At 44.7% G+C, this 12,604-nt stretch overlaps 1 protein-coding gene and 2 pseudogenes across 1 annotated transcript; all 3 read right to left on the reverse strand.

Moving 5' to 3' along the window:
• Positions 1-6,010: 6,010 nt before the first annotated feature.
• Positions 6,011-6,529, reverse strand: LOC147435845 (uncharacterized). Its single transcript, XM_086487793.1, has one exon. The coding sequence runs from the start codon at positions 6,527-6,529 to the stop codon at positions 6,011-6,013; it is 519 nt and encodes a 172-aa protein (XP_086343919.1).
• Positions 6,530-8,908: 2,379 nt separating this feature from the next.
• On the reverse strand, positions 8,909-10,841 carry LOC147435846 (uncharacterized; annotated as a pseudogene).
• Positions 10,842-10,853: 12 nt separating this feature from the next.
• Positions 10,854-11,316, reverse strand: LOC147435847 (uncharacterized; annotated as a pseudogene).
• Between the last annotated feature and the right edge of the window lie 1,288 nt (positions 11,317-12,604).

Below are 12,604 nucleotides of genomic sequence, written 5' to 3' on the forward strand. Positions count from 1 at the left end.
CTTTCTGGCTCTTTCTCTTGCTCTTTTTGCTTGTCTTCTATAGATTCAGCTGCCTCTTGTGTAGATTCAACTTCTTTTCTTTGTTCAGGCTCTGTCTCCTTGCTGGGTTCAGGTTCTTTGTCTTTATCTGTTGGTGAAGGTGGGGGGCTCGGCATGGGGTGATAACGCTGTTCAAAAACAAGTGAAGAAGGACTGGGAGACACATCATCGTAATCATGTTGTGCTGCTCCTTGTTCAGTTGCTTCCTCTGCTTGCTTTTGATGTTTTGCCGCTTCTTTCGCTTTCCGTGCTGCTTCTTCCGCTTCTCTCAGCTTCAAGGCTTCTACTTCTTGATACATCTTTTCTAGTGATTCCGTGGGATCTTCAGCCTGTTTCTTGGTATTGATAGCCGTTTTTCGGTTCTCCGTAATTGCCATAGTGAGTTAACCCACCCTACCAAAATCATCCAAACACTGTGGCTATCCCTACCATTTCACTGTATATAGGTGTGTGTGAGTTAGGGGACTTTTCCCATATCTTGTTAAAAACCCTCAGCTAGCTAGTCACTGGGCTAGTTGAGCCAAAAAAATATAAAAAATATAAGTATATTATGGCCCATTTGTGTGTAAATATTTCATTGTATATAAGGCCTAAATAAAAAGATTTTTCATAATTATTTTGGTATTTATTTAAATATTTCTACCTATGGTGTGTTATTTATGCTATGTACATTGACTCACCATTACCATATTTTTTCTTACCATTTTGCATACTCTTTATTCCATATAAAAATAATTTCATGCAAGCTTCTCTTATTTTTTGTGTAACTCCATCCCAACAAAAATCCAAAAAACTAGTTTTATTTATGTGTATATTTTTTCACTATTGTGATTTTTCCTTCCTACATCTATTCTCTTTTACTCTCATAAATTAGAACACCAAAAATATTCATCTTTTTATGGTAGACTTATAATGAGAGAGATTTATTTTGACCCCTTTATATTTTTTCCACCTATATTATTTATATTTGATATGTACATATTTTTTTAAAGACCCCTCAATATTTGATATTCTTAGTTGTACTATTCATTTATATCATGATCTCAACAATATCTTCAATTATAGACCTATCAAATAAGGTCAAGGGTATGTGGAATGCATGCATGCACCATGGGGAGCTCACTCTTGGAGGCATTCAAAAGAATCATCCAAAGAAGGACCTCACAAGGACCTTGTGCAATGGAAAAAATAGTCGGTTTTGCTGAATTTTTAAAGATCACATGCTCTCCGAATTTGAAAAGGTGATACAAACAAAAGTTGTAGCTCGTGAGCTGAACTTTCACCTTAAATTTTTTCATATTTTTTTGAGCTACAAGCTGTGAGCTATGATTTTATTGGTGGACCCCAGTTTGCCCATGCTATGCAGCCACACTCCCTCTTCCACTTTATCATTTTCCTCTTTCACACACACTCCTCCCTCTCCTTCCCACTCCCAAACCTGCAACTCCCATGTCCTAATTCACCCTCTTCACCATTTCCACATCTCTCACACCTCCATAGCCTTCATCCTCTATTTCTACACCCTATGTGTCCCCCTTTCTCTCTACATATATGTCCATATTACCATACTCTCTTCAACTTTGTAAAGAACTTCAAAAAATCAGCAAAAATCCAAAGATAACCTCTGCAAATGAAGGCTTTTATCATGAATTTTCCAAGGTTTGAAATAACATAGCTTTATCGACACGCGCTGCTTCGCCATGCTGACTGCTTCTTCTTCCGGTGCTGTAAAGAGGTGAATGTCAACTTCTCCAAGCTTCAACCTTGCTTTACAAGCTTATCCCTTCTCTAACTTTTCTCATCATATATCTCACCATTTGGTGAATGATTTTGTAAATATTTTTTAGTGATAATTACTAACTACTAACCACTAACCACTAACCTTATTGTAAAATGCACCCTCTACTAGAGTAGGCCCTCCCAAATTATTCACTCAATCCCTCTCTCCTTTCATCCTCAATAATTCTCTTCCCTTGAGCCCACATCCATGTGACTCAAAGGACAAGAGAGACCCACTCTCATTAAAAAAAATTAAAAATATACATAATCTTTTATTCCTTCAAATAAACTTGATTAAGCCTAATCCAAATCGGGGCTTCTAAAACCTATAAATAGAGCCCTTTTCTCCCTTGTAAATGATCACATGATCACACTACACCAAACCATTCTCAACACATAACACACCACTCTTCAAGCCTAGTTGTGTAGAGTGTGTGCATTGTAAGTGCTCTATTCCATCACTACACATAGATGCATGGAGAAGCTTGAAGTTAGTTATGCCATCTAGAGGAGTGGAGTGATACTATACTCTGCAATCACACTTGTAGCCTACTCTTGTCCATAAATAAGGTTCATAGTTTTGGGTGCAATTGTATGCTGCAACTACGACTCTTCTCTCCAAATTGACTTGATAAGTTGGCTCATCAGGTGGTTGAAGGTATATTTTCCTTGAAGTTTGTTGTGCCATTTCATGCTTGGTGGTTTGAGGGCTTGTTGAATTGTTTGCCTAAAAGGTAAATTGTAAGAGGGTGCTCGGTGAGAGGGCTCCCGTGACCCTAAGACAATTTGTGTATTGGCAACAAGGTCAAGTTTTGTGTTGTCTCTCTATTTCTCATCAAGCTTTGTGTGCATCTAGTCTTTAAGGCTAAGACTGAGTTGCTCAAGTTGATTTGTGCTCTTTACCTCTCTCTGGAGTGGTGAATGTTTGTGTTTGGTGTGTGTGGCTATCTTGCATTCCCCTCTCTTTGTGCGTTTGAGTATAAGGAGATATCACGTGCGTCCTAGTTCACATCTACAACTAGGTGGTGCCCCTTTTCTTGTTTGGTTTCTGGCTGTGGGTTGTTGTTGTCTCTGATTGTGCTTGCCCCAGCCCCAATTGAGCAGCATGAGAGCCTCGAAGGGTGTTTAGAGGCCGCTCTTCTTGTTGCCTCACCCCGGACCCCCTGCTGGGTTCTTGCCTTGCGCTTGGCGGCTATGTTTGTAAGATTGCTTATCTCTTTCAAATCGGGCCTATTCTTGTACAGGTTCCTCCTGGTGTGCTGCCACGGCTTTTCTCTTCATTTTTTCAATTCCAGCTCTCCTTTACTCATTATCCGAGCTTTCACTGCTGTGCCATTCTGGCAAGCTCTTAGCAGACTCTTCATTAGAATTGTATAATCTTTTAGTAGATCTTGTAGCTTGAGGAGAAGGTTGTGCTGACACTATCCAAGTGTTCTGATCTGGGGCAGGTGGCAAGTTGTCAGCCATGCTGATAGCATGGTAGGCGATTCTGGTCAAAACCTCTGGTGCTCCCAGGTATGTACTTTTTCCCTCTTTCCTCATCCTTTTCAATGTGGACAAAACATAATGTGCATGGTCTATTGGTTGGCTGGTTGTTGATTTGAGGACTTGTGTAAAGGTGTGGCAACCGCATATTTGGTGTTGTATACCTTGGCGGTCTTTTCGCAAGGAAGTGGAAGTGTTGGTGGTACAACCTGGCCGGATCTTCCACCTGTTTTTGAATGAGGTTGGCAAACGTCGCAGCGGCAGTTTCCTTGGTAAAGGTCCCTGCCGTCTTTCTATCCCTTGACCTCATTGTCATTCCCTCTATTAGAAGTTTGATTGCTTTTGCCACTATCTCTTTGGTAATCACCACTTCAACTTTGTTCCCTTGCTGGTCAGATATTTGAGCGGTTTCATCTTCTTTGATTGTGGACAAAAGCTCATAAGCTTTTTGGAATTCCACTCCACATGGCTCTTGTTCATAGAAATCCCTAAGACCAAGCCTTGTGATGGCTTCTTTGGTCTGGGGCTTTGCAGCAACATCATAAACTTCTTTTGGTAGAAGTTGCAGTTCTAGCTGATGTCCTTCCTTGATCTTGAATCTTCCTGTGAACACTGTGGTGTTATTCTCTTCAAGTTGTTCCTTTGAGACAGGTAGGTCCCTTTGGCATTCTTGAATGAATCGGGGTCCAGTTGGTATGGCGGTAGCTCTTGCAACTTCTCCTTTTGCAAGAGCTTCTTCTTGGCCCTCTCTGCGGCTTGCATGGCTCTTGGTGAGTAAATAGAGTGTCAAGGTTAGCAAATTTAGTAGATTTTCTTTGAAATGTACTTTAGTCAGAAATGATAATAAATTTGGTCCAATTTGCTTCAATCAATTTTTGAACATGCATAGATGCAAAAAAACATGTAAAGATCAAATTCATAAAGTCATTACAAAAATTTGCAACAAAAGTAAATAATCACGATTATCTACAACTGAGTAATTTTTTCAGCTTTTTGCAAATTTGGCATTATAGGCTTGAAGCATATACCAAATACATGCAGTGAGTGAAATATGGGCTCATTTGAGTGCACTGGGTGAAAATGGTGCCAGATTTAGGCTTTAGGTCTCTGAAACAGTAAGTGTAAAGAGATTTTGAGATTCTGAGCTTCAAATTTGTTCAAACTTGGCTAGTGGCCTTAGGACATCATGTATGATGGCAAAATAGCAAATTTATCACATTTTGGCCAAAAAGTAAATAATCGCGATCATTAACTTTTTACCAAAATGAACATTTTTTGGTACAATTTGGTTCTAGGCATTGTATAGACCTTGTGTATGGGATATAGGGTGATTTGGATCAAAATATGTGGCTTATAACTCAGAATTTGGCTTGCAAGGACTTCTTTGCGTTTTTTGGTAATTTTCCAAGTTATATGTGATCATTTTGGCTCATACTTGAATTTTGGCATGTAATAGGTGTGTACAAGTGATACATGAGACGACGATGCAACTTTCAAGCCAAATTGTGCAAAACTAAATAATCGCGATTATTTACAACAGTGACATTTTTCTTGCAAAACTTAAAAATTTTGACCTAAACACATTCTATACACCTAAAACAAGTCCTAAATTGAATTTGGTAAAGTTTGATCTTGCCAGCATCACTTTGTGCTTTGTCGACTCCAAAATCTCTGATTTTTGTGACTGCATGGCTTGTAGAGTTGGTTAGTCGCTTTTTGAGGCTTTGGACTTGTCCGCAAGATATTCGTGAAGCAACTCATCCCCATTCTAGCCCATTTCGAGTCAATTTGACCTCGTATGTTGAATTTGATGCTTTGTAGCCTTTGAGCCATTTTCTGCTTTGCGAGGCCTTCGCTTGATTGATTTTACGAAACCAATCATATACATTGTGTATAGACCTCGAAGGTAAGCTGTGTGTGGAGTCAGAATGCAATTCTGACATCTGTCAAAAACCTAGCTTTTCTACTTGGGACCCCCTCGACCCTTGCAGAATGGTCAATTGGTGATATAGAAGTGTTCTCTTATGTTGGGACATGCTACAGTTTAAATCTCATCCGATTTCGTTGAGCTGACGGGCCACTATGGTCGATTTTTGGTTGTAGGTCTTCGTGCGCTGCTCAAATTCTAGGGTTTTTTCTAGGTGTTTAGACTAGCTTCCGGCCGTACAAAATGGATCATTGATGAGTAAAGAACTTACCTCTCATGTCTCGTGTGATATGGCGCTGCAAATGGACAATTGTAGACTCCGGAAAGTATGCACAAAGAAGTCAAAATGCTCTCTCTCCAAAGGCAACAAGCCAGTTTGCTCATAGCTCGCATTCTTGCATCCCTGACCATCCTCGGGTCAAGGCTACTCGTACCTGTACAATAACTACTATCGGCGGATGGGTTCGGCATCGAGCACGTCCCCCGCCTTAGTGACATACGATTGGTTATACGCATATCAACTGGCCCTTCCTAGCACGCATCCCTTACATTCAGGTTGCGTCCTAGCATCACGACATCCATGCAACGCTCTAGGTTCACCGTCTCATCCTGACTTGATGGGTTGCCCAACCTCAACTCCTCGCATGCCCGAGGCATAACGCCAATGATCTCCACAGCCCCGTTCTCGGGCACAAAGGAGGCAGTCGGCTGTAATTCACCTTGCGACGCATAATTCGCCCTTTCCCCATCATGTGGGAAGTAGGAGGCAGCAAGGTCTACCTAGTGTTTCTCTTCCGCCTCTTCATGCATTTCATTGCTGCCCATTTTGTATGGCCCGCTGGCCACCAAATTTCCAAAGCTTGGTTTACCAGGAATACCGCAAAATTGCACATGCACCCTACTGGCGTCACCGGAGGCCTCATCCAGCCTTACATCTTGCCAATTTTCATTTTTTGGCACAAGCATCAGTCCATTCAGTCCTGCCAGCACTTGCTTCGCCCCGTCATGCAGGGAATCGACGTCAACCCGATCCGCTTGGTTTTCCTCTTCGCTTTCTTCACTGGTACAATACTCACCATTTAAGTACGGCTCGCATGCCACCAACTCCCCATCCATCAGGGCATGACTAGCACCACTTCCGATTTCCTGCATCTCTTCTTCCCCGAAATAGGCATTAGCGTAGCCAGGGAACATTGCATCCAGCTTGCTCACCAATTCTTCCTCGCCCATTTCTTCCTCATAACACTTATCCACCATACTTCCTTCTCCTTCGTCCACACACAAAGCATCCGTACTCATCTCTTCTTTCGTTTCGAAAACGGCACTACTAGCACCACTTCCAATTTCCTGCATCTCTTCTTCCCCGAAATAGGCATCACCGTAGCTAGAGAACATTGCATACCAGTTCTTCCTCACCCATTTCTTCCTCATAACACTTATCCACCATACTTCCTTCTCCTTCGTCCACACACAAAGCATCCGTACTCACGAGAGAGAGAGAGAGAGAGAGAGAGAGAGAGAGAGAGAGAATTGTACCTGCCTCTACTTCAGAGCAAAAAATATTGCGAGAAGAGCAGGTTCAATAAAGCCAACAACTCCCCATTCAACTTGCTCACCAGTTCTTCCTCGCCCATTTCTTCCTCATAACACTTATCCACCATACTTCCTTCTCCTTCGTCCACACACAAAGCATCCATACTCATCTCACGAGAGAGAGAGAGAGAGAGAGAGAGAGAGAGAGAGAGAGAGAGAGAGAGAGAGAGAGAGAGAGAGAGAGAGAGAGAGAGAGAGAGAGAGAGAGAGAGAGAGAGAGAGAGAGAGAGAGAGAATTTTACCTGCCTTTACTTCAGAGCAAACTATATTGCGAGAAGAGCAGGTTCAATAAAGCCAACAACTCCCCATCCAACAGGGCATGACTAGCACCACATCCGGTTTCTTGCATCTCTTCTTCCCCAAAATAGGCATCAGCGTAGCTAGGGAACAATCCATCCAGCTTGCTCACCAATTCTTCCTCGCCAATTTCTTCCTCATAACACTTATCCACCATACTTCCTTCTCCTTCGTCCACACAGAAAGCATCCATACTCATCTCTTCCTTCATTTCGAAAACGGCATGACTAGCACCACTTCCAGTTTCCTGCATCTCTTCTTCCCCAAAATAGGCATCACCGTAGCTAGAGAACATTGCATACAAATTCTTCCTCTCCCATTTCTTCCTCATAACACTTATCCACCATACTTCCTTCTCCTTCGTCCACACACAAAGCATCCGTACTCATCGAGAGAGAGAGAGAGAGAGAGAGAGAGAGAGAGAGAGAGAGAGAGAGAGAGAGAGAGAAAGAGCACGTGATTGTGTGTGTGAGAGAGTGAGAGAGAGAGAGAGAGAGAGAGAGAGAGAGAGAGAGAGAGCGTGATTGTGTGTGTGTGTGTGTGTGTCTGTGTGTGTGTGTGAGAGAGAGAGAGAGAGAGAGAGAGAGAGAATTGGACCTGCGTAAGAGATTTCTCTCGGAGGGAAGGTAGTAACTTGGCAAAGGAAGGTTTGAAATTGAGCGTCGGGTGAGAGAGAAAGAAAGAGAATGAAATGTCAGGATCCTATTTGCGCGTTTTGGTTTACGTGGCATAGCTCTCCTTTAGGCTTTTAAAAAATAGTATTTTGGCTAACTGCCCTAACTAGGGGCAACTCATGGCGCTGATGCTTATGCATATCGTCGCTGATCTACATGTCTATCAATAGGTGGCCTCCCATAGCACTCAAGCTCGTGGCGAGGCCGCGGCCCAAAATAGATAATAAGCCCAAGCTCAAAAATGATTCGAGCTCTGCAAAGATTACATGGAGCCTGATCGGCTCATTCAAAACAATGAGCTGATCCTCGCCCAATTCATAAAGTGCAAATACTCTCCTCATCAACAAGCGGCAAGTTGTGATGCTTGACACCCAGGAGTAACCTCATGCATAATGTCCAATATATCATCATGGACTGCACTGTCTACGCGCTCATCCATGAGCGCATCTGGGCCCGCACACAACAACAACCCCGGATGTATGGTGCCCGGGTCACCTGCTCAAATACCTATACCCAAATCATCCCGAAGCTGGGTTGAAATTGGAAAGTGAGGAAAGCCTCCCAAGGGCTGATGTAAAAGGCCCCAAATAGGGGCTGAATTGAGGATAAAACACCGAGATGGAAGCCACAAAACTTGGTTAGCAAAGAGCCTAAATGTAGGGATGATTTGATAAGACAAAGGGAGCTTGGAAGGGCTCGACAAAAAGGGCCCAAGTGGAAGGCTGAATCTGATGGTGGAAAGGCTTAGCTGTAGCCTAAACCTATGTATCCAAGCCTCAAGGAGGCAATGCAAACCAACCCCAGATGGGGAATATACCTGAACAACAGAGACCACATCCCCTCACTCAGGCCGGAATCAAACTTCTATATCCCTTTGATCACTGAGAGATATGGCTGGCTTGTTGAGCTTACACCAAAATATATTGAAGGCATGCTATCAAGACCTCCACTCCCAACAAAGACTGAAGAACAGACCAGGTTGAATCACCCTATCTTCTGGCTTAACCGGATTGAGCTTTGTGTAAGAGCGAAATCGCTGATGACTGCTGTCGAAGCAATGAATGAGCTGCAAGTTGTCCCATGCCCTGTTTCGCATCTTTCGAATTCGATCACTCTAATTGTTCATGCGTCTTCCTGCCCTAGACAGTCTACTCACTATCCTCTGTCTAGTCTCATTCTGGTTCAGCATAACCTGCTGCCTGGCTGTGGCCACCAGCTGATATATACCAGTCCGTGTGATTACCAGGCCCCTCGATTCGTGTTTTTCCCTGGTGGGAATCCATCGGCCATCCGTGGCCTGCATTCGAATCATTACCTTCTGATCCATTAGGAGCAATACTGGTCTTTTTACCTCCCGTCTATCAAAACGGGCAAACGACCCTAATCCTTTTGGCTTAGCCTTGCACCAGCCAAGTGCATTCCCTCGTGCTATTATCTCTGCACCTCCACGCATGCATGATGTTCCATAATCGAACGCATCCCAATATTGGGCACCTTCTGCGGGGTCCCATATGAAGTCACTGCGCGCATTCACCTTCCCTATCAATTGAGTTCGAGAGTCAGTCATCATGGCAACGAGACCTCTGTTGTCCCTTCCTCATACCCGCCAATGGCTTTGCATGTCTTCACGATCAGCGGGCCCTTTTTGGCTCCATTGACTAACCAGTTAGGGGACTGATTAGTCTAGCAATCGGGCTGCCCTGGCCAGCTTTCGTGACTTCGATCGGCGCCCATTTCAATCAGCACAACAGTGCCTCCGCTCAGGGTGCAACCAACAGTTTCTCGACCGTCTGCAACCATAGTTAGGTGGGTCCGAGACCCCCATCTTTCCATGCCAGCCTCAGTGCTGCACCCATTGAGCATTAGTACCTAGTACAAGAAAACGAGCATAGTAATCGTTCCAGGTTCGATATTCCAAAACCCCCACGCCCTTACATTTTTGAGAAAAATTTCGGCCCAAATTCTGCTATGTTCCCGTATCTCGCTTGACTCTCTAACCCGGACTACGATAGTCAATGCTATCTGGGCCGGTAATAATCTCGCGCGCTGTCTTGCACGACACCTCGAGAGAGTGGGCATCCAGCCCTCTAAAAGCATCATGTCTGGCCCATCCGATCAGGCTCGGAGACTCCAATTGCACTCAACCAAGCTTCACGCGTCTCTAGCCAACGGGTCCCTCGTCGAGGGTACCATAGTCGAGGACTGGCTATTCGTGTCCTCTTCAGTTCCATACAGGTTTGTCCCCGATAGCGCCTACTTCTTCAAACCGAGTTGTATCCTTATGGAGACTCACCTCTGTGGATCCGCCCCACATAGCTTAGGTCCCACAAACAACCCACAAGACCGCTTTGAAAACATTCTCCGTCGAATCTCCCATAACCCCAGCTGAGGTCTGATCACTGTGCATTACTGTTAGGTCATGCCCCCAATCTTGTGTTGTTGTTTCTTGCACATCAATGTCCGTTCGCATCAGAATCACACCCATCACCTCTGGTAACTCACTGCTCATTCCACCCCAATGCGAGGAATCTGACCACCCTTTCCAGGTATCCCCACAACTCTCTTTACCACCCGTGCCCCAAGCTAGTTTTCTCATAGCTGGCATTCCTGCATCCCTCACCATTCTCGGGTCAAGGCTACTCGTACATGTACTATAACTATCATCGGGGGATGGGTTCGGCATCAAGCACGTCCCTCGCCTCAGCGACATATGATTGGTTATACGCGTATCAACTGGCCCTTCCCGGCCCGCATCCCTTACATTCAGGTCGCGTCCTAGCATCACGACATCCATGCAACGCTCCAGGTTCACCGTCTCATCCTGACTTTACAGGTTTCCCAACTTCAACTCCTCGCATGCCCGAGGCATAACGCCAATGATCTCCAGAGCCCCGTTCTCGGGCACAAAGAAGGCAGCCGGCTGTAGTCGGCTGTAGTTCACCTTGCGATGCATAATTCGCCCTTTCCCCATTACCTGGGAAGTAGGAGGCAGCAAGGTCTACCTGGTGTTTCTCTTCCGCCTCTTCATGCATTTCATTGCTGCCCATTTTGTATGGCCCGCTGGCCACCAAATTCCCAAAGCCTAGTTTACCAGGAATACCTCAAAATTTCACATCCACCCTACTGGCGTCACCGGAGGCCTCATCCAGCCTTACATCTTGCCAATTTCCATTTTTTGGCACAAGCATCAGTCCATTCAGTCCTGCCAGCACTTGCTTCGCCCCGTCATGCGCGGAATAGACATCAACCCGATCCGCTTGGTATTCCTCTTCGATTTCTTCACACTGGTATAATACTCACCATTTAAGTAAGGCTCGCAGGCCAACAACTCCCCATCCAACAGGGCATGACTAGCACCACTTCCGATTTCCTGCATCTCTTCTTCCCCATATAGGCATTAGCGTAGCCAGGGAACATTGCATCCAACTTGCTCACCAATTCTTCCTCGCCCATTTCTTCCTCATAACACTTATCCACCATACTTCCTTCTCCTTCGTCCACACACAACGCATCCGTACTCATCTCTTCTTTCATTTCGAAAACGGCACGACTAGCACCACTTCCGGTTTCCTGCATCTCTTCTTCCCCGAAATAGGCATCAGCGTAGCTAGGGAACATTGCATACCAATTCTTCCTCACCCATTTCTTCCTCATAACACTTATCCACCATACTTCCTTCTCCTTCGTCCACACACAAAGCATCCATACTCATCTCACGAGAGAGAGAGAGAGAGAGAGAGAGAGAGAGAGAGAGAGAGAGCGAGAGAGAGAGAGAGAGAGAGAGAGAGAGAGAGAGAGAGAGAGAAAGAGAGAGTTTTACCTGCCTTTACTTCATAGCAAAATAGATTGCGAGAAGAGCAGGTTCAATAAAGCCAACAACTCCCCATCCAACAGGGCATGACTAGCACCACTTCCGGTTTCCTGCATCTCTTCTTCCCTGAAATAGGCATCAGCGTAGCCAGGGAACATTGCATCCAGCTTGCTCACCAATTCTTCCTCGCCCATTTCTTTCTCATAACACTTATCCACCATACTTCCTTCTCCTTTGCCCACACACAAAGCATCCATACTCATCTCTTCCTTCGTTTTGAAGACGGCATGTCTAGCACCACTTCCGGTTTCTTGCATCTCTTCTTCCCCAAAATAGGCATCAGCATAGCCAGGGAACATTGCATACCAATTCTTCCTCGCCCATTTCTTTCTCATAACACTTATCCACCATACTTCCTTCTCCTTCGTCCACACACAAAGCATCCGTACTCATCTCACGAGAGAGAGAGAGAGAGAGAGAGAGAGAGAGAGAGAGAGAGAGAGAGAGAGAGAGAGAGAGAGAGAGAGAGAGAGAGAGAGAGAGAGAGAGAGAGAGAAAGAGAGAGCACGTGATTGTGTGTGTGTGTGTGTGTGTGTGTGTGTGTGTTTGTGTGTGAGTGAGAGAGAGAGAGAGAGAGAGAATTGTACCTGCATAAGAGATTTCTCTCGGAGGGAAGCCAGTAACTGTGTCAGAGAGAGAGAGAGAGAGAGAGAGAGAGAGAGAGAGAGAGAGAGAGAGAGAGAGAGAATTGTACCTGCGTAAGAGATTTCTCTCGGAGGGAAGCTAGTAACTTGGCAAAGGAAGGTTTGAAATCGAACGGCGGGTGAGACAGAAAGAAAGAGAATGAAATGTCGCGATCCTATTTGTGCCTTTTGGTTTACGTGGCATAGCTCTCCTTTCAACTTTTAAAAAATAGTCTTTGAGCTAACTACCCTAGCAAGTGGAAATGAGGTGATTTTAGCCTACGTTGGGTATCTATACTTGGACTTCCCGAACCAA

This window comes from Adiantum capillus-veneris, chromosome 18 (assembly GCF_014529385.1).
Source record: "Adiantum capillus-veneris isolate H3 chromosome 18, ASM1452938v2, whole genome shotgun sequence".
Lineage (NCBI taxonomy): Eukaryota > Viridiplantae > Streptophyta > Polypodiopsida > Polypodiales > Pteridaceae > Adiantum > Adiantum capillus-veneris.